Here is a 22,233-nt window from a genome sequence, read left to right as displayed (position 1 = left end):
TGCTAAATAATTAGGTTAAATATTTTTCTTCCCCCCCCCCATTTTTTTGTCATAATTTTATTTCAAAGTACAGCATGAAGTGTTTAAGTGCCAGATTGATTGATTTATTTACTTTAAATAAAAGAGCAAAACAGAGGCAAAGGAGGATAAGAATGCCAAATGGGGAGGCTTCTAGTGAGAGTGCTATAATGAGAGATACATAAATATATTTATTGGGGGGTAAGCTATAGAATTCAGGCTAATGCTGTAATCTGATAAAGCTTCTTAAGTAATTTAATTGTAGATGAATCATTAATAAAGTAGAAGTTTTTAAATTGGATATAATTTCAGAGCAATAACTACTTAAAAAGTATTTATCAGTTCCTGGGAATTTGTTCTTTAGCTTATATTTTACAGTGGCTTTGATAATGCAACATTTCCTCTTATGCAAAATTAAACTGTACATCAAACAATATGTAAATTAACCCTGAGCCTTTCTTGAGGACATAAAAGTTATTCTGAGATATTTTCACTGGCAGGGGTAAACCCAATTCCCACCCCAACCAACTCAGTAGAAATTCAGTTATACAGACACATTTAAAATTAATAATAGTTTTGTGTTTGCAAAGAAATAATTATTTCAAATTATTGCTCATTATCCTAATTTTTTCCATTAATGAAATTAATCTCTTTAACAGTTTGCATTTCCTCAGTGGGCAATTACTAGGGAAAAAAAAGCTCTTTTCTGTAGGTTTTCCCAAAGGTTATCCCAGCAACAACTTGCCCTGTGATTCAGAGGAAAGACAGAGTATTTTTCTTAAAACACCTTGGGGCAAAACAAGTCATATTCTGCTTTCCCATTGCAATGAAAATAAAGCCAGGGAAGCTAAGCTCAACATCAGTAGTTTCTCAACTGGTTACTCTTGTTCTGTAGGCTCAACCCTGATGGCAGAGACATAAAAAAACCCATTTTCATCAACAGAAGAGAGCTTTGACCTCTCAAAAACATTCAGCTGTAGAATTAAAGGATTAGTATATGACTGAAATAGCCCAATTTCTTAAGGGTGAGCAGAGTTTCTAAAAAGAAAAAAAAAAAAAGTCTTTCAGAAAGATTATGAACTGAATTTTAGCTTTGGGGGTTTTGTTTGTTTTGGTTTTTTGTAACTTCTGAAGCTTCATGAATCAGTCAGGATTTCTGGGTTTTGTTCCCTCCATTACAGTAACTTCAATAGTAATCTGCACAAGGGAAAGTCTGACTCCAGGTATCCTCTCCTTTCTCAAAAACACTGTAACAGTTATTTGGTTTTGTCATAGAAAACAAAATTAGTAGGGTTTTACAAATGATTACACACACAAGAGCTGTGCACACACACAAACATCACTTGGAGATGCACACAAGAACATCACCTGCTTGGATAACTCAGTACCTTCATTTGCATTTGTAAAATAGGTAAAACCAGAGACTGTAATTGCAGTATCATATTAATTCTATAAAAACCCAAACAGGCTGACTAATTCCCACCCTTCCTGGGAGCACTAAGAGCAGTCACAAGTATCTCGAGTGCAGATCACTCAACAAGCTCCTTCTCTTGTTCACTACCCACGTGCACATCTGGTTTTCCCTTGGCTGCTACTGAAATGGCCACAGGGACGAGCCCTTTGTGCCTTGGAAAGGTCTGGCCACAGAAATCACTTACATGATGCTGCACCAGAATAAAAACTCTTCAGACAGGAATCTTATCAGGACTTTATCTGAAACTACAGAGAGACACTGAACGTGTGGAGCATTAAACAGCAGCAGAAGTGAGTGGGGTAAGATAAAGGTGAAGTGCAGCTCCTTTCTCAGGTTCATTAAATGTGCCCAGGCAGATGTGCAGATTCCAACATGTGTGGCTAGGATGTGCCTAAAGCATGGATGGGCAGAGCCTGGGCTCTGAGCCCAGCTGTGTGAGGGCTCATACAGTTAGCCAATTCTTTGGGTTGGAAGGGACCTGTGAATCACCCAGAACAACCTCACCCAGTACAAGCCCTCTGCCCTGAGCAGGGACATCTTCAACTGGAACAGGCTGTGCAGAGCCCTGCCAGCCTCACCTCCAATGCTTCCAGGAATGGGGCATCTACCACTGTTCTGGGCAACCTGTGCCAGTGCACACCACCACATCACCATAAAAAACTTCTGTATAACTACTTAAATCTACCCTCTTTTGGATAAAGCTGCCACACTTTGTCCTGCCACAACAGAACCCTAAAAAAAAAGTCTGTCCCCATCTTTTTTATAAGTCCCCTTTCACTACTGAAGCACGGGGCGTGGGCTTCAGCAAGCATTCCTCAGAGCACTGCCAGGTGAAGTACTCAGAGGTGAACTGCAAAGAATGCCCACCCCTCCAGTCACACTGATTGTGAACTGGGGTTCCAGGAGGTGGCCCTGGTGCCCTGGCAGCTCTGCAGCAGTGCCCTGCTCTGTGTCACCATGTGCCACAGCTGCCCCTGCCACCTGCTCCCACAGCGTTCCAACACACTCGCTCTGCTTTGTTCACTAAACAATTTATAAAGATGAGTTAGAATGAGATGCAAATAAATTCTATGCTTTCTCCCTCATTTCCAAATTTCATTTTCAGTCCACTCAACCTGTGATAATCTCATAGTGATTTTCATTTAAAAGAGCTAAATGGATATGTGATTATTGTTACAGGAACTAACACCAGACAATTAAATGTTGAGGTGTTACTAGATAAAGCATTGTTTTGATTTGCATAACATGATGCAAGAAAACCTATCTCAAGCAAGGTTTCAGCACTAGATGTGTTTAACTTCAGCTAATTACCACAAGTGCCTCTATTAAATTTTTAGTATTGAGAGTTAGGATTACTGCAATTTCATTTCAGCATCCTATTTATTTTTATTTTGAACAACACCTAGTCAAAATGCAGAGCTGATCTATTTTCCACTTCCAATCAACTGCTGCAGGTCAACACATCAAAAATCAATTACACAGCCATGAAATTTAGTCATTAAGGATTAGCTGCTAATCTCATTCAATTTTTCTTTCTAACCTTCCCCCTCTCCCCAATATGTACATTCTGAGTGTTTGTGAGAATAAGGAAAGTCTTGTTAACTCAGCACAGGGAATTAGATGCTAAGCAATAGGAAAATATAAAAAAATAACATCCAAGTAATTTTTTAGTTGTGGAAATCACTACATAATTGCATACATATATTACATTTGCTATATGATCTTGAACACACTGAACTGTATCTTGTGTTCAGTGATGTTGAAAGAATTGCTATAAGAATGAGGACTTGATCAGTACTACATTTGTTTTCTGCCCAGTACCTCAAATCCCTTCCAAAACTGCACAAACTGAAGTAGTCCAATCAAAATATCAGTGAAAATCAGACCAGCAAAGCACAGAATGGAATTAATCCAGCTGCAGCAGATCTTTAATTTGGCAGGGGATGGATTACATGACCTGACTGTCTTCCTTATCCTGTGCTTACAATTCTGTAATTATGGCAATTATTTTCCAATCGTGCCATTTGGGAAAGGGAATAAACACAACATGCCTGTCTCAGTGAGTCTGTAGGGGGATTTTACCATGGCAGAATGCTGTAGCTGTGTTTGCTCCCCAGCACCAGCTGGGGTAAGTCTGTCCTGGCAGTTTTACAAGTGGTGAGTGCTCAGATTCCAACCCCCTTGAGAGGCAGAGTGTTTTGCAGCAACAGAGCAGTGAAGCTGGGGGAGGCTCTAGAATACATCTTTTGAGGAGTGGCTGAGGGAACTGGGGGTGTTTAATCTGCAGAAAAGTTGGTTTGGGGAGACCTAATTACTGTCTATAAGTCCCTGAAAGGAGTTAGCAGTTTGGGGGTTGGTGTTTTCTGTCACATCTCAAATGAAAGGATGAAAGGAAATCACCTGAAGCTGCAGCAGGGGAGGTTCAGATTAGATATTTAAAAAACTTTTTTCGCTGCAAGAGTGTTCATGCATAGGATAGGTTGCCCAGGAAGGTGGTGGACTCGCCATCTGTGTTCAGGATGTGTTCAGGAGGCTTTGGGATACGGCATCTGAGGATATGGTTTGGGGCAATTACGGTGGGGTTGGGGTAATGATTGGAATAAATGATCCTGAAGGTCTCTCACAACATCGATGATTCTGTGATTCTGTAATAGTCTAGGTATTTTCACCAATCTTTTTTGGAATACTTTTGGTAACAAAGCTCTATAGCTGATTGCAGCAGATGATCCCACACAGCCGAGCTCTCAAACACAATTGTCACACCAAAGATAATCCCAGAGTTGTACATTTTTAACAAGTAAAAGTAATGTTCTTCAAAATAAAAAAATAAATCTCTGTCCAAAGAGGAAAAGATGACTTTCATAACACAACAGGTTCTACTTACCCTGAGCTTTCTTCCAAACACCGTCACTTTGCCTTTAATCTGCTCCTTCCTCAGGCGCCATTCAATTGAGTTTAAACCATTCTCCATGGGTAGAGAAATATTACATCGTCCTATGGTGGGAGTCACAGTCCCAGCCAGGACATGAGGTTCGCTGTGAAAGCTAATGCTCATGCCATTGGCATACATCACTCTCAAAGTACCATTATTACAGAGCTGGTAGCTGTTCCTCACTTGATCTACAGCAATAATGAAAAGAAAATAATTTAGCTACTCCAGTCATAAAGAAAACATATAGCTTAATTTGATTGGTTTTTTATTGCACTCCTGTTGATGTTAAATGAAGTCAGCCTGCAATTACCATTTACGTGGTACTATGGTGGAAATTACAGATGTTACTGATTCATGTAAAGAACAGTAGTGTAACAGTGAGCCTGCAGAGAGATACTGTGTTTATTTCATTATGTTTTCCCTTCAGTCTTAATTGTGAATCAAAATGCACAGTGATATGTGTTGAACCACGTAATTTATTTCTGATATGAACAAAAACTCCTGAAAGCTGAACTGCTGGATAAACAATAAAGCATTAAACTCCAGGACAAAAAGAAAAAGAAGATGATTGCTGGACTCTTTGTAAGTAGGAAGAAGTAAGTGCCTCTTCTTTTTGATTCCCTCTGTTTAAAAACTGTCTCCAAGCAGAGGCTTTGTACAGAATTACAGCGTGGCTTTGAATCCTCAAGGTGTGAGGCTCCAGCAGTGCAAGCTGGCAGCCACAGTGGTTCCCTCTCCTGCCTCCCTGCCTCCCAGCAGAACCACACTGGCCTGATGTGCACACCTGGCCTGTGCTGGAGAAGAGCTACAGAAACAATCCCGTGTTTCTCTGGCCATGCAGTTCTCCAGCTGTTTGACACAGCCAAGTGCCCTCACTCCAGGATGGAGTGCCAGAGTGTGCAGCTGTCAGCAACACATCAGTATCTGCCTGATGGAAGGACAGCATCTATGTAATTAATCATCTGGTATAAGAGAAATTAAGTCTTTGTGACCAGACCTGTCACGGTATAATAGTCTATAAACGTTGACATTTATGTCAGGAGGAGACTGTTGTTTGATGATGATATTCTCATTCCAGTGACGTTATGTCTTAATTAAAAAGCCCCATCACTCACCAAAACCCTTTCAGTCTGTCTTTGAAAACTGACTTCACTCCATCAGATCCATTGCCTGGGTGGTGCTGGAATGTTCTACACAAACTCTGAACCTTTGTTGCTGCTGCCTCCCACTACACTCAGGCTGTAACACTGTTCTTGGAAGGGCCACTGCTGGCACCACACAATCCACTGCTCTGATTGTTCTACACTGTAATTAATGGCAGTGCATAAATTTAGAAGATTTCTTCTACTAGAAGGCTTCCTGAGCCTCTCCAGAAGGATCTCCCCCAGCAGCCACATCCAGCAGTCAGGTTGCACCTCTGTGGCACAGAAGTCAGAACCAATTTTGCAGGGAAGTACAGAGAAATGTGCAAGTGGGTGAAGTGTCCCTGACCCAGGAGGCAGTGGCAGGACTCACTTTCCCCAGCAGACAGTGACCATATGTACTTGACACAAAGCAGGACTGCAAAATGGCTCTTACCTGTCCTGAAGACCTGTCACTTTAGGAATAAGCTTTATGGGAGTTTTTCTTGCAAACCTGACACGGTTTCCCCCTGCTCATAAGTGTACTAATGGCACAAATGGTTAGCCAATTCTTTCTCAGGGTGTGTGTGTGGTTAGGAGGTGTGCTGAGAAGTGTGCTTTGGTACCTTGAACAACTGTATAGGAAGCCTCCACAGAGGAGAGATTTGTGATGACCGTGACATCGTCATCCCGATTAGAATTCTCAATGTCGATGGTAATAGACTTTTCCATTTCTCGATGAAGGCTAGTTACCACTCCAGTGGGACGTGTTACATTGGTCAGACGCCCTTCATGATCATAGCTAATAGAAAAGTTAGTGAGAGCAAAAAAGCATGAGGATATATGTTCATTTCAATACCCAATGTATTAATAATGCACCACATTTGTGCAAAAAACCCAGACTGAAACAGATTTTCAAGAACATCCTGGCCATATCTATTTCTCTGTTCTTGAAAGAATCTATAATGATGAAATAAAATTTTTTAGATACTGATCTCAGCTACATGGGTGCAAATCCAGGCTAGCATATTTTAAGTTATTAAATTAATTAAATTGTTATGACTATATGGAGTGATATTTGGCTCAAACAATTACAAGTAGTAAATTAGTCTGCATTTTAATGGTTGCATTTCACTCTAAGGAAATGGACTTTGATGGACACTGCAATAAACAATTGAATAAACTGTATAAACTGCTTTTGAATACTTAGTGGAAACTAAGTATGGTCTTGAGTGACATATCAAGGAATAAACTTGCCATAAAGTATTAAAAAACACAGCAGCTTGACAACATAATAATTTCATTTAGATCTTATCTGTGGTATTCAAGTGCATTTTGGGGTCAGTATTTTGGCTCATAAAGATGAAAGATGAAAAGCACAGGATAGAGGTTGGAGTTGCACAAAGGGCAGCAGTCAGCACTCAGAATAGACCTTAGAAAATGAGTTAAATGCTCCAGAGGCATAAAGATTAAAAAAAAAAAGAAAAAAAAAAAGAAAAAAAGGCTTTCCGTGATTTTATTGAGTTAAATTTCTTTAGAGGTATAAAGCCTGAGGAGGGGGGAAAGAAGGAATGCTGCTGGAAATCAAATCATACCCTTTCCCCCTTTCCTGCAGTATGCTCTAGCTGTGTGCATACGTTTGCTAAAGAAGCAATGCCTTGGATCTTAGGGGCGAGAAATGGGGACCTGAAACAAAATCAGCATTCCAGTGTGACACTCTGCTTGCCGCCATTCTCTGCTTGTGCAAGAGTCTCTCCTCCAGCCGCTACCAAAGCACACGGGCTTCTAGAGAGCAGAAAGGCAAGAAAAAATGTCCTGTGTAGATAAAGGGAAAAGTTTAGGTAGAGATTGAAACCAACTGGTCATCCTTGGAATGTAGAGATGCAGGGAGCAGGAAGCCTGGAAGAGAACTGGTAATCCATTGCCTGAGAGTAACAGAAGAGAAGAGCAGCAAGTTTAGTATCATGGAGCTAGCTCAGTTCATTGTAGGTTATGGTTGGCTGCAAAGATGAAAAAAATCAGAGCTTTCAACATGGCTTTACAATTAAAACACTCAGAAACCTCAGACTAGGCCACCTGTACTGAAATGTACAGCATATCTAAAAAATTAAGACACAGATTGGCTCCTCAGTTAAAACGAACAAAACATATGACTTTCAAATCCATTGCAAATGGTTGCACCCATTCAACTGAATATTTGTGAGGAAGGAAAAAAATCACCTGTGGAGCAACAAGCCTTACCAGAACCAGTGGAAGTATTAGGCAAAGAAGAAATCAATAAAACAAAGCATCATGCGACCTAAAAGGGACCAATAATACATTGTGTTCATTTAAGTAGTTCAGGATTAAAGAAAGATTAAGTAACATGATTTTTCTCAGTATAGTCACAAGCTTCTCTCCACAGATAGGTATATATTTATATATAGATATGTTATCATATTAGCAAGATACTGAAAAAAAATAATATGTTGAGATAATCTATGAAAGTGGGTTAAGTCTTTATAAAGGTCTTCACAAAAAAAAATAAATTGAAAAACACTCCAAAATAATAGCTAAAGGAAGAACTTGATCCAGCCAAGCATCTCTCTTGCAGGGGAAAGGTACAAAAAATGGACAATTTCAAAAAACTGAAGGTTAATAAGACCCCTAAAGAGTCTGTATGTGGTGTGTTTCATGATGAGCAGAGTGATGAAGAGAACACTTGGATGTCAAATCTTACAGCACAATGTTATTTAGTACAGACTAGAAAAAAACTATGAGTGTCTCAAGTGTGACTCTGCAGCACTCAGTGAACTTCCAGAAAAAATGGTTGGTGAAATTCCCCATCAGCAAATATATTTTAGGCAATGCAAATGAGACATTAATTTAAACTCTTCATTCACATTGCTGGGTTTTTAATTAACCTAGGAAAAATTCCTGGGGATTGCTGTGGGCTACTCACTGGAAATCTCTATTCAACGTGTAAGGGCAGTCTAAAAAGTAAATATGGATGTGAATGTACAGAGATTGAAGCAGAAAAATGAAAATATTCCAGTGCTATTTCAAGAAATGATTTTTTTACCCCTGCTATGGGGCAGGTTCCCCAGTGCTGGTCACAGCTTTGAGAGCAGCAACAGTAGAGATTAAAAGGGTTTATAAGCAAGTGATGGATACACTTTACAAAATACATAAAAAAAGTACTCTCCTTGTAAACCATTTAGACTACTAGTTAAATATATAAAAAAATTTACTACTTAAATTATATATACACACTGTGATACCAATATATAAAGAAGGCATTTCTACTTTTTCCATTGTATCAAAATAAAATCTTATTTTAAAAAATACCTTAAAGGTAAAAAATTTAAAATGAATATAACAGAAACCTTTTATGTACCACAAAATTTAGGTGAAATATTCCTGAGGCTTTTTTTTTTTAATTTATGTATTGCATGAGAGCAAGTGCTCAGTATAATACAGCACACGGACATTTATCTGAATAATAAGAGTAAACCATATATGAATTAAATGATTATGTACTTCTCTTCTTCATGTCATGAACCTGGGTCTAATGAATAAAAAACCAAAATTTACAATGCAAAAAAATTGACCTGGTGGCTTCTTCAAAAGTAGTCTCTACCCATAGGAGTCTGTGATACCCTGTCAGCCTGGATGAATCAGGTCTGATAAGAAAACATTTTCAAATGGGTACACCAAATTCCTGAGCTTTTGTTACTGACTTCAGTTAGAGTAAGGCTTCATCCCAAGTTTTTCTACTAATAAAATTAAAAGGGCAAACAACCTTTATCCCAGTATCTTAAAAACCAACAAACAGCAGCATCTCCCCACTGCTACCTCACCAACTCTTTGCTAACTGTGACCAAGCCCCCGCTGCCAGCAGTCAGAGGTTCCCCAGGACAGCTCTGGGTGACACCAAAGCTGGTGGCTGCCTCTGCCAGCCTGGTGGCTCTCAGCTGCCCATGGCCACACCTACAGCTCAGCCTCCACCCTGGGAAACAGCTGAGCACTTGGACACCTTCTCAGGTAGCTACAAGCATCTGTGCATCTCTTCAGCAGGCTTGTGACAGTGCCCTGAGGGCTGCTGTCCCTTGGCTGCTGCTGTGGCACCTCTGTTCTTTTGGCAATTTTTATGACCAGCATCCCATGCTCCTGCATGAGTCCTGCTCCTGACAGCTCGTGGGGGGAGCAGGGAGAACAGGGCCATATCCAGCACTGCAGAGAGGAGGAACAGCAGCTTCTGACTTAACACAGAGCTGGGCAAGGCACAGATCCACACACATTTACATACATCCCTGTTTTCTCTCCCTTTTAAAACTGATTCAAGAAAAAAACCTGCAGCATTCTCTCAGGATGCTCCCTAGACCAAGAGGAATACCACTGGGAACTGCTTCAAAGATCTGTGCTTCATGCCCAAGCCAAGCTTAAATTACCCCTTGTGAGCCTGCTGGTAGCTGTTCTATTATTGAAGAGCCTTGGCTGTTCCTACTGCAAATGAGCTGCATGCACGTGCACAGATGCTATCTATAGAATTCACATATGGAGTGTGCACACACACAAACCAGCTTGTGTCTCTGTGTATGCAGATGCACACCTAGATTAACTGTACAAATTTAATTCTGAGAGCATTTTCAGGGTAAAGTTTCAGATAGATGAGAGGAATATGCCCAATAAGATAACGCGGCACTTCCGCGTCTGCTTGATATAAATGCACTGACATAAATTTTTCATAAGAACTTTAGCTCATGTAGAACTTTACCACTTAAAAGACCTCTGTTCTTTTCCAGTTCTGCTGATTATGTCTGTATGAATGCATGAATGTAACTGCACAGAAAACTATTTTATTTGCCTTATAAACTCTCATTGGCTGAATACTTCTTTCATCTTCAATTGATATTAAGTTATAGCTACCAAAAAAAAATTGCAGAATGATGAATACAGAATTTTCTCTTAGAAGCTGTTTCAAAGAACAAACAGAAACCAGAACTGTGACTGTGGACTGTGATTGTTTAGGTTTGTATATTTGATTTAAATAATATCTTTATGGTTCTCTCATCTATGGGCTCAATGCTTATGAGAATGTATGTACAAATCTGGGTGAAATAAGTTATTTCTGCTGCCTCATCAGAGTTATTAATTATCTAAGACAGTACCTCAGGCTGTAATATTTAGATCTAAAAATGGTATTTAACTTCACTGACCTGAGGCAAAAGTTGTGCATCTCTTCTTATTTGATCTTGGAAAAAAATCTGCAGCACTATGTACACATTAAATGAAACTTTCAGCTGATCTCAGTAAGACATCAAATCCCCTACCTTCTGTATTTCCTTAGGAATCATAATAACCATGTTAACCTAGCACTTGGTGTGACTCTCAGATACCAGTTATATCAATTTTGCAACCGGTAACTTTCTTATGACATTTTTTTAATGAATTGACATTTGACAATGTTTTATGGATTTTCACACAGAGTTTTAAATTCCTTCGCTGTTTAGTTTTCTATAATTAATTTCTGGTGTTTTGGGAAATAACTAATTTATGTGACTACATCTTGCCCTACCTATTGAGGAAAAAAAAAAAGAACAAAAAACCTTCCTAGAAGGGCATCCCCATCTCATCAACAATAATATGAAATTTCATTCCGTCTAGTCCAGTGAGCTTTTTACTTGAGTTTATAATCATGAGGCTACACCTTTGTGCAGTCACGTAACTGAACTATTTGTGTGACTAATCTGTGGTAAAGAAATAATTTTTGCAAAATATTAAATCCAAACAAGCCCTTCCCCAGGTGAAGTGCCTGGCTGGAGGAGAGGAGTGAGTGGTTGGGCATGCAGGGCCCCACGAGAGGGCACTGCTTTCCTTCCAACGGGGACCAGCTGCAGCATCCCTGCTGTAGGGAAGGCATTCCGAGCACACTGAGCACAGCTCCTTCTATTCCTGCATTTCTTACGTTTTCTCTAAACAGAGAAAACAGGTGGCCAAGCTGAATGCATCAATAAACTAAGAGGTGTGTGCCATTGATAGTCTGCGACCTTGAAAATAAACCTGCTGTTTAAAAAGAAATAGCCTTATTCTTATTTTCTACTCACTGATTTGGGGAGTGATATTTTTTAATCATTAACTAATTCAGATAAAATATATGGCATTGGACTTGCCATGCTTAAACATATTTTTCAATATGTCATTTAGCTTCTCTTTTTAAAATTGTTTTGATCAAAAAATGGCAATAAGACTACTAAGAATAGGATAAATATTAATAAAAACTGGACTAGTTTTTCTAGATTTTTAGTATACTTTTGAACCTCATCTCTTCAGATGAATTTAATTTAAAGAGGAAGTTCTGTCTATTTAATCTATATGCTCATGAACACCAGTGTGCTTTTGGGTTATCTACAAATTATGGAAGTTACACCAGGGGTCTGACAGATAGCTGGGGATCTAATTTCCTCACTTGTCTCAGGAATGAACAATCATTGAAGTTAATCAACATTTTAACAACCATGAGTAATATATGAGGCTGAACAGAAAGGGAGATAATTTGAGTTCCAAAAGAAGCTGCAGCATGAGGGTTCTCAGAGAGAGGCAGCTCTGGGGGAGCTGCAGGAGGAGCGCTGGGCTGCTCTGGCTGTGGGCTGTGGGCAGCCCTGCTGACCATCAACAGCAGCTCAACTAAGCAGGGGTTCTGGCCATGGCACACGGTCCCTTGTGCTGGGAGGGGATGAGCTGCCCCAAACTCAACCCCCAGGCAGGGATTTAGGGGGATCAGCACCCGCCCAAAGGACCCAGCACAACTGACGCCATCACAAAGCCGCTTCACCATTTCCAGCATCGCCCTGCACTGAGATGCAATGGCCTTACTCAGTACCAGTGAAAAACCTACAACAAATTGCAGCTGGGTCAGTCTAGGGCCTACTCACTACCATTTGAAAAATAAACTTATGCTTAATATATCCAAAAACATTCTTACTCATAAAATGTTGTCCATCCTGTTTCATCACTCTTCGTTGCTAAGAGACCACTGTTTCCATTATATGTCATTAATCCGAGCTCCAGGGTCTGTGTTGAGACCAGCTTGAGTCCACCATTAGTGCCGACAGCCAGCGTGACAATCTGATTATCCGGCATCAGTAAATGGCGGGGCATCCCACTGGCATCCCGGCGCACCTTCAAGGAGTTGCCATTGTTGTCCATCACCTCCGTGACATCGTTATCGCTGCTATAGGTGAAATTGTACAAGTATTCCCCGGTAACGAGGCTCAGAGTGTACTGGTGAATCCCATCAGCATTGAAGACATACAGCTCCTGTTCTCCTGGAGATGCAGCTTCATATTGGTTAAAGGAATTAAGAATGGGCCTGTTTTTACTGACAGCCCTAATGCGGATATTTCCGAGATCAGCTATGTAGATGGTACCATCTGGGGCCACAGCTAAGGAAGATGGTGAATTTAAGATGGCATCAGTGGCATACCCATCATCCCCAGCATAGCAATTACAGTTGACATCATTTTTGCAATCACAGTCTGAAGCTGCCCCTGCAAGAAGGCATATTTCTCCATTGGTAGTTACCTGGCGTAGCCGATTAATTTTTTTTTCGTCTGTCTCACTGATGTAAAGAACTCCTGTGTGTGAGATGGCAATGGCACTGGCTGATTCAAGTGCAGAATGAATAGCCAGTTTGCTAAGAGAGTAGTCTATACCAGGAACCTGGCAGTGCATGGGGCGTCCAGCAATAATGCTAACTTGATGGTTTTCTGTGATCCGTAAAATAACATTGTTCTCTAGGACATAAAGGGAGTTGTCCATGGGATTGACAGCGAGATCAGTAGGCCACTCCAGCCGTACCTATGAGTTGCACAAATTATTACTGTAAAACTCGAAACTGAAAAGTACACTCCTAGTGTTTAAAATTCCACGTGTAACAACAGCAAATTAGTGAGGGGTTTATCAGCGCAAATCATGAAACCAAGTCATGAACGGCAACTATTTCAAACAATGATTTTGTTTTTCGGAAATATTAAAGCTACGTGCAGTTGTAACTTTGGCTAATTGTGTTTCTGTGCAAGAATGAATGCTACATTGTGGAAGCTCTAAAATAATTACAGAAAAACAGGCAATTAAGACAATAACTCCCATTATCTCAACCTTATTTCTCTATAGTTGCATAAATAAACTGTGTTAGCCACAGTAAAAAGGATGGTTCACCCATTTCAGTAACAAATCAAATACGTTATCGTCTTGTGCTGCATAATGTATTTCTTAAGTGGCCAGGCAGTCATCCAAAATAGATGCCCATCTCTTCTAAGGCAGAGAGGAAAATAAATGCAGTAAGAATCTACCTGGGTGACATCCATGCTGGAATCACAGCTGAGAGGTCGAACAGCGGTTAGGTCATTGGAACCCAGCAGTGTTGATATAATTCCATTCTGATCCACTTTTCTAATCATAGTGGCATCAACAAAATACATGAGTCCATACTTATCCACTGCAATTCCTGCAAATATAAAATCCAGGCATCAGCACAGCAGCGAGGCTCCTGGCTTCAAGGCAGGCTTTGTCTTGTTTACAAGATGGTGAAATTTGCTCACTTCCCCTGTTCCTTCCTCCCTCCTAACCTGAGCACAGGTCCTGGAACCCTCCAACAACTCACAGTTCTGCTAAAGAAATGGCATCAAGCAGGTTTATCCTTCAGGTCTTTAAAGAAAACCGCAGAAGTCCCCAAACATGCCAAAGACCCAGCAGAATGCATCAGATTATTTCTAGATTCAAACTCTCTGATATATTACATAAGCTCAATTAAAAATCATCTCCTGATTTTACTCAGAAATTTGAGGCATTGCTTTCTTCATCTGAAGAATCTAATGAGGAAGAAGAATTTTTTTAGACATCTTTTAAAATACCTTCAAATTTTTTTGAAAACTAGGAAGACATTTTTTCTGGTTTTTTTTTTTTTTTAATTCTTTGACCTGTTGCAGTAAAAATACAGAAAGAACATCTGGTGTTTCCAGATGAAGACACAGGGGTTGCCAGCCTAAAAAAAAAAGGGAAAGTTCAACTCCTGTCACACCGAGTCCTTAAGAGAGGAAAGACACAGAATGGAAGGGTGCTCCCTCGAAGGAACAGACAGATGCTGCTGCCCGTTGGGAAGGAGGGCAGCCTTTCACTCACTTGCCTTTCCTGCTTTGATTTAGTGCACTGCCTTGTCCATTTCTCACACTGAAAATAAAATATTGATCTAAAATTTCTGTCTTCAAATGGTTGCAGTGCTCATCCCACTGGGTAGTGAGAGAAGATATAGCTTCATCTTTTTAATTTCTATGTGTTAACTGAAACTACTTCCTATACAAAGAAAGTGGACTTTCTGTTTTTGTGTACCTTTATGATTGTCTAGGTATTTTCAGTTACTGAAAAAACCCAAATATGTTTGAAACACATGGCAATGCATCTGATGAATTCATCCTTACAATTAAGATGAAACAACAGGGAAGAAAAAAAACCTTTAAAAGAAACATATCCCCAAATCTCGATATCATCTTGAAAACTTTTTGTCAAAAAATTAAAAACTGGAACGGGCAAAAATCCTTTTTTTTTCTCTGATGCTGAAGAAAAAGGAGATACATGGAGGAAAAACTCAGAGAAAAGCCACAGCAAGCAATTTCTATCCCCAAAGACTGCATCTCAGACAGTAATCAGTTTCCCAGTTTACATGCTTGCTTCTTGGAGTGAGCGGTACGCTGCTAATTTGTGTTCTGTTCTCCTTTAGCAGCACTCAGTGCCGGGGTAATAAAGTTTGCTTTAACTAAACAAAGCACGAACACTTGCCAATCCACTGTAATTAAAGCCCAGAATAAAAATCACCGAGCAAGGAGTGATTTAATTGCCAGATAATTATTTCCACATCCAGCCTAGCTGCACGCAGTCATTTTCTCCAGCTTCTTTTCCTCCTTTACCTCGAGGGCTCATTAGGGTTGCGTCCACTGCCTTCCCTCCATCCCCACATCTGGCTTCGTCAAAGGGCAGGCACTGCTCTCCTGTCCCTGCCACCACTTCAGAGTTACCAGCAAGGTCCTTCGTGCCCGTGAGGGACTTGACTTTGTAAATCCGTCGGCTATTGGTGTCCGACACGTAGAGGGAGCCTGAAACAGGGTCCACGGCCAGATAGTATTTATGAGCGGGATTGTTGCTTTAGAGAAAAAGAAAGCATAAAACAGAAACAGCTGAGCAGTCTAGAAACTTCACAGGCTTTCAGAGCTTGGATACTCATCAGGCACAGAAAGATCTGGAAAGAAAGTCTGACACCTTCGTACAGAGGTGAGGTCTGAAGGACCATCACCTGAGGACCTGTCTTGATTAGGGCCTGGTCAGTGTTCAGAGGGATTGTAATTTTAAATCTCACTCATCCTTCTACTCTGAACCTTGCACAGCAGAGCCCAATAAGCCAGAGCTGCACAGCAGTCCTTCCTCTTGATCTCTTTAGCCCTTTAGATCTGCTTCAGGTCAATTCTCTTCGGCTTATCTGTTTCCCCCCTCCCCGCTACCTTGTTTAACTTCCTTTGGAAGCAAAAGTCATAGGAGTAAGATCAAAGAACCAGCTTCTGAGTTACTTAGATTCCGCCACAAGATTTGTGAGGTCTTGTATAAATAGGAGGCAGTGGCATAACAAATTTATTTCTAAAGCAAATTTGTTCTCATTCATTCTTATCAAGAATTCCATTTGCAGCAGATGAAGTTGGTTATATAACTAAAACCAGAGACCCCCAAGTGTCTGACTTTAACTCCAAACCTTCTGTTATTGAAAAACTGGTCCTCAGTTTGTGACTGGAATGGGAGCTCATATGGAAAGCTACTTCTCTTCTGAAATATATGTTTTTTGACAGCTTGTCACATTTTGGAACTACTTTAGCAAATCATCTGCAAATTGAGAAATGTCAATCTTCACAATATATATATACATTCACACACACAAAACTGCAGTGCAGAAATATTTTCAAAATCTTGCCTGGCTAGTTTTACTCAGTTTATTTGGATTTTAAGCATGATGTGAATTATCCAGCCTTTGGAGCCTATGGGTGAGCGTAAATAAGGTCAATGGTGGTTTCAAAGCAGAGAAGACAAATGAAGACAGGAAGGAAAAAAAATGAAGGTTACTTACCAGTAACCAGAGATATTTGCCTCCAAATATCCACACTCCTAGTTTCATGTGGCAAAAGTGCCCATCTCCAAGAGTGAGGATACACAGAGGTAAGTTATGATGGACATAAGCCATTTCTTGATCAGAATCGCTGAAACTATAATAAAGCCACTTTCAGCAGATGGATCCATCGGCACACCAAGATAACTGTGGTCATGTGGTCATGACCAGATTTGAAGGAATGAGGAGGCCCCAAAATATCACTTTCTACAGTTATTTTCCTCTATGCCAGTCTTTGACATGCCATGGGTTTAGTTCAGTAATGGTTTGTTCTAAGACTGTAGAAAGTAGGAAGGAGATTGGTTGCATCGCAATTCAGTAGGCAGAGGCAATACCATCTGCTGAAGTCTAGGAGTGTAGAAATTAGAGATGAAGAAATACAATAAACAAAAAAATACTTGGCAGGTTTATTTCATGCATGGATCTCAGAGTACTTTAAAAAGATGGGTGTAGCACCCATTTTACAGAGGAGGAAACTGAGGCACAGAGAGGTTAAGTGGTGTAGACAAAGTTATGCAGGGAAACTAGTGACATGCTTGAGATTAGAGCACAATCTCACTATCCCCCAAGTTCCTCTCCTTATCTTCAGCAGCAGACTGCACCTCTTCACTATGCCCTTATCACATTCCTTCTCATCCCTCCAAAATAATGCTCAATCTTCTTTGCAACATTGCAAAAGAGTACTTTCCACTTTGAAGATTCCTCCAGTCTCTCGGGTATCTGAGCCATACAAACACCTGCATGTTTGTCATTGCTTCAAAACTCTGCTCTGTTCTCCCACCGTGCTTTCCCCTTACCCTGAAGAACACACTCTGCTGTGGTGCTGGCATTGTGCTGGACTTGACAAATACACCCAAACTTAGCTCAAGGCTGCCCTGCAGCTGGTGCCTTTTGCATGGTCCTTCTGAAACAAGGCACATTCCCCAGCCTGGCCAAACGGGGACCTGAGGGGGGCACAGACAGGAGCTGGCCACAAAGAGCTGGGCACAGACAGGAGCTGGGCACAGACACTGCTGCTCACACCTGGAAGCCAGGGTCCTGCTGGACTCAGTGGTGAAAGCTGCTCACACAGTGAGCCCAGGTGCTGCCCAGGGCAGCAGCCACCCTGCAGGAATGGAAGGGTCTCTCTTGTTTTCACACATGATTTTGCCAGCATGAGCCCACCCCTGCCTCCCCTCTGCCCTTGGTCAGCCCTAGGTGTGCCCTGCTGCTGCCAGGATGGGATAAGACATGAGTCAGGGTAAAGAGCAATGGCAGAACATGGGATATTGCCCTCTCCTCTCTGCAGTCTTGGTGCATCCATGGAGTTTACCCTGCCTTTCTCCTCTGGAATCTCTCCAGGGCAGTTGTGCCAGGGAGTCAGTCACAAGCTTCATTCCAGATCAGAGAGCAGCTCACTGGAGCTGCAGGCCTGTTCCATACTCCTTCCCTCTTTCCTCAGCTAGGGAAGGGAACTGATAGTGGAAGACTCTAAGCAAATTTTTGAGGGAATTTGGCAGAAAATGACTGCTGGAAGGTAACATGCACTCACTGTGCTCCCAAAGAATCGATGAGACTATTACCTCAAACAGGGATTTGTTTTATAAGTGAGTACTCAATATTTCTCAAACTGGCATCTGAGCAATTAAAGACCTCTGCCTCTCTTTTCTCCTCACAGTTGCAATCTTTCACTTGAATTATAGGAGACCAAGGATTGTACCTTGTTTTAAAAGATTTTCCATGGCATTCAGTGCTGCTCAGAGGCCTCTGCCAATAATGTCTGTGCCTCCAGCCCCCTGAGTGAATGTGTGGTCACCACCACCTGCAGCCTCTCTCTGCTCTCTGAGGGAGGCTGGGGCCTGGCAGCAAGTGCAGCTCATTCTCCCTGTTCTTCTCACAGCTGCAGCAAATTCTTTTTAACAGCAGCTTTTCTTTAAGCTTAACCAAAAGAGATTTGTCCAGAGCAAATCTCTAAGCAGATGAAAAACGAACTAGGCTTAGTTGAAGCAAATGAGGGGCCTCCAGCATCACCAATAATCATTAGCAAATTGTGAATGAACTCCTCCAGATAAGAATAGTTAGGGGTGTTACTATACCAAAATATATTAAGGGGAAATGATCCTGTTTAGCCCAGACCATCTATTACATCACAGAAATGGAAAGTATGGTTTTAGAAGGGTAATGCACAGGACACTATGAAACAGTTTACAAGAGCTCTTCTTGTTCTTGCCCTTGATTTTCTCCAGGGTGAACATCCTCCCTGTCCCAGGTGTGGCGTGAAAGGAGGCACAAGTGTTTCCTATGCTGCAGCCATCCAGAAGGCCTAGTGCTCTCCTCCTAACATCCAGGAGGGTTATGCCTCCCTCCTGAATCTCACAGGGCTTCTAGTGGTTGCACACAGCCAGCCCCACAGGTTGGCCATTAAACGTGTTTGACAAAAGAAATATAAACTAAATTACGGCAAAGGACAGCGGGTTGACCAGAAATGAGTTTTTGACCTATATGCAGTCATTAGTGCTTTTGTGAACCTTTCTGGCATTTGTGAAAATGCTGTTGTAGTTTACCTTGACCATTTTGACCAATTATAGACAGCAGGGAGAGGTGTTTATCTAGAAGTTAGCTTGGGGTTCATTATACTTGCATTCTACTAGAAATTTCTAATTACTGTCAGAACTTATTGGCTGCTTTTTGACTGCATTTTGTAATTGCTAATGCTTATCATATTCATAACACACAATTAGCACATAAAAATGTTTCTATATATGGTACATGAAGAACATAACATTACACAAGAAGCACAACACAAAAAGCAAACACAATGAAGCAAACAAACCATATCAAATTATATGGGAAAGAGCTCATGTCTTACCTATGTTTAAACTCTTTATTTCTTTATAGAAAGGGAACAGAAGAAAAAAGAACAAACAGTTAGCTGAAGAATAGATGGTAAAGCAAACATAGTATTTGTTTTATTTTACAAAAGGACACAGGAGAAGATATCTCTTTTCAGCACTAGCCTTAGCTTAGTTTACAGATGAAGAGTGACTGGGAGGGATAGAGCTGCAAGCTAATTCCCTATAGGATACCCCTGCCCCCACCCCCCTCCCATCATATTTAGGAAACTTTCTGGACCACTGAAAGAATATTCACATGGAATTACGTGTAGCTTGGGGGCTAGGAGTGAGAGAAACTGGCAGTTCTCTGGATACAGAACTGGGCAGAAGGAAACACTGGTTTTGGATATTGTCTGCCAGTTGGAGGCAACCTCTTTAATCAAAATAGGTTTCCAACAGGCTATTTCTAGACAAATTTTTACTATGCAGTTTGTTTTTCTCTCCTCCCAGTCTCTAAAATAATTGCTTAAAGCAAGTTTGGATGCTTCTTGGTATCTGTTTAAGCCTATCAAAGCCAATGTCAGGGTAAAAAAGCCCCTTCCATGCGAGCAGTAAGGTACTGTACAATGGGAGATAAACAGCATTAACTGATCCACAGCTTACTGCCCAGCCACAAAGCCAAAGGAAAAGTGCTCTCTACTTCCCACAAGAAAATGAACACATTCTCCACTCACACAGCATTTCACTGTGTTGATGTAATTTCCATTTAGGAATATGCACTGAGCAGAGCAAAGAGGTTTGTGACTCCTGAGCTGCAGCTCTGCAGGCACAGCCCCCAACTTGCAGCCCCAGCATGAAGCCTCACATGCAATGCTGGGGTCCAGATTCCTGCTGGCCATTCCAACCAGGCACCTTCACAAAGGACAGTGCGAAAGAAATATGCACACTGGGATATTCTGACATATAAAGGCACTCAAGATTTATAGGGGCTTATGTGAAACCAAAATTACATCAGCTGTGAAATCTAAACGAAGTGATGTATTTGGTTTGTAATACTTGTGAACATACTGGTTGCAACATAATCCAAACTACTTGATATGAGCTGAAGACTCTGCTCTCATTCACACTTAAATGGCTCAAATCTTCAAACTCTTACCCATGTAACTCATGCAAATTTCAAGATGAGCAATGAATCACAATTACTGCTATAGATTATGTTTGCTGGAATGGACCTTAATTCCCTTTAGAGGAACGGGGGGTAAAAGACATCAAAATGTAATCCTAAAGTCTGTAAATCCTAAAAATCTGTATGTCAAGTCCTTTACAGCTGTCCAACAGCACTCACAAAGCATCAGCTTCATTGTTAATTGCTTCTAGCTATAACAGAAGCTAAAGAAACCGTGCTATGGAAAACAGACTTTCATAAAGGAGGAAGTGGACAACAGCAGATAAAAATCTGTCTTCTATTTCTCTACTGATGTCCTTCCCAATTTTCCCTCACACATGATGAAAACCCTAGTTCCTTCTCAATGTCTCTCGCAGAGACAGAAAACAAAGTACTCACACTAATACTGTTGTAATTTTATGGCAACATTTTCAAACATAAGGTGGGCTAAGAAACTGTCACTGGCTAATATTGGTGAGGTGCATAAAAATACATTCTAAGAAGTATCCTAATCTGAACATGTTTCTCTTCACCTATAAAGCTGTATTCCTGTTTACTAGAAAGTTAAAAACATCTGAACAACTTAGAAAAAAATAATTAGCATATTCTATATAATGCAGAATTATAGTGCATATTGATATAAATATTTATAGCAGGTCACACTTCCATGCCAGCTACCTTCTGTGGTTTAAACTGAGCTGCTAGCAGAAAGCACTGGATGATCCATGACTTTTTTTTTAAAAAAAAAATATAATGAGGCAGCCTGATGGTGTATGAGGTAGGTGTCAGAGAGTGATTTCAGAGTTGAATTGGCCTGAATCAGATCTCTTTTATTTTCTACAGAATCAGAATTCACAATAGTGACATCAACAGAATGACATGAATGGAAGAGAGGTGTAAAATAGAGGTAGGCCTCCTATTCTTTAACAGTCCAATCATTTTGCGCTTTTTCCCACTAATTAAAAAACTAAATGTGGAAGCAGAGGAATTGGTTATTGTCATATGATTAAAAAAAAGACTTGTGACCTAAATTCTCTCAATGTACTTTGCTGCTATATCCAATTCCCAGGAGCACCAATGCTGTGGCCTGAGAGGGCTCCAGGAGGGGCAGCAGACAGCCAGGACATGCTGTTTTTCCTCATTTTTCTGCAAATACTCAGTACTGCTGTAAGCATAAGGTCAAGTTACATGCGTTAGGGTTTGAAGCAATAACTCTTGCCTCTCCTAGAAGAATGAAAAAAGGAGATGGAACAGAAATGGGTGAAGTGGTACATTCTACACTCATGCCTTCCCTATTAAGGGATCGTATCTTAAGGTTGGAGGGGGGCACAGGACAGGGGGAAAGAGTTACAGTCTTAAAAAGAGTTCTGATGATGCAAAATGACTCTGTATGTCAACCTGAACTGCACTTGTCAACCTACAGAAATAGACTCACAAGCATGGAGAAGAAATGTGAAAGTGGATCTCAAAACCACTGGCAGGAGAACCTTCCTTCTGACCTCTCAAGACTTACACCTTTGCCTGT

The 22,233-nt window shown here is 40.8% G+C and overlaps 1 protein-coding gene across 20 annotated transcripts in view; it reads right to left on the bottom strand.

Annotated features, from left to right (window-relative positions):
* Window positions 1–22,233, bottom strand: part of TENM2 (teneurin transmembrane protein 2) — a 618,690-nt gene that overhangs the window by 9,275 nt on the left and 587,182 nt on the right. For 12 of the 20 annotated variants that reach the window (XM_086851649.1, XM_086851650.1, XM_086851653.1 and 9 more), the window contains 6 exons: window positions 19,579–19,599; window positions 15,490–15,722; window positions 13,879–14,033; window positions 12,510–13,384; window positions 6,172–6,347; window positions 4,377–4,612 (listed from right to left, as the gene is read on the bottom strand). In XM_086851649.1, the coding sequence (XP_086707775.1) occupies window positions 4,377–4,612; window positions 6,172–6,347; window positions 12,510–13,384; window positions 13,879–14,033; window positions 15,490–15,722; window positions 19,579–19,599 (1,696 nt within the window). The remainder of the gene's footprint in view (window positions 1–4,376; window positions 4,613–6,171; window positions 6,348–12,509; window positions 13,385–13,878; window positions 14,034–15,489; window positions 15,723–19,578; window positions 19,600–22,233) is intronic. The other 8 variants (XM_086851648.1, XM_086851651.1, XM_086851652.1 and 5 more) reach the window with 1 other exon arrangement.

This window comes from Cyanistes caeruleus, chromosome 15 (assembly GCF_971803275.1).
Source record: "Cyanistes caeruleus chromosome 15, bCyaCae1.hap1.1, whole genome shotgun sequence".
NCBI classification, from domain to species: Eukaryota; Metazoa; Chordata; class Aves; order Passeriformes; family Paridae; genus Cyanistes; species Cyanistes caeruleus.
This window is presented reverse-complemented; position numbering and strand designations above follow the sequence as displayed.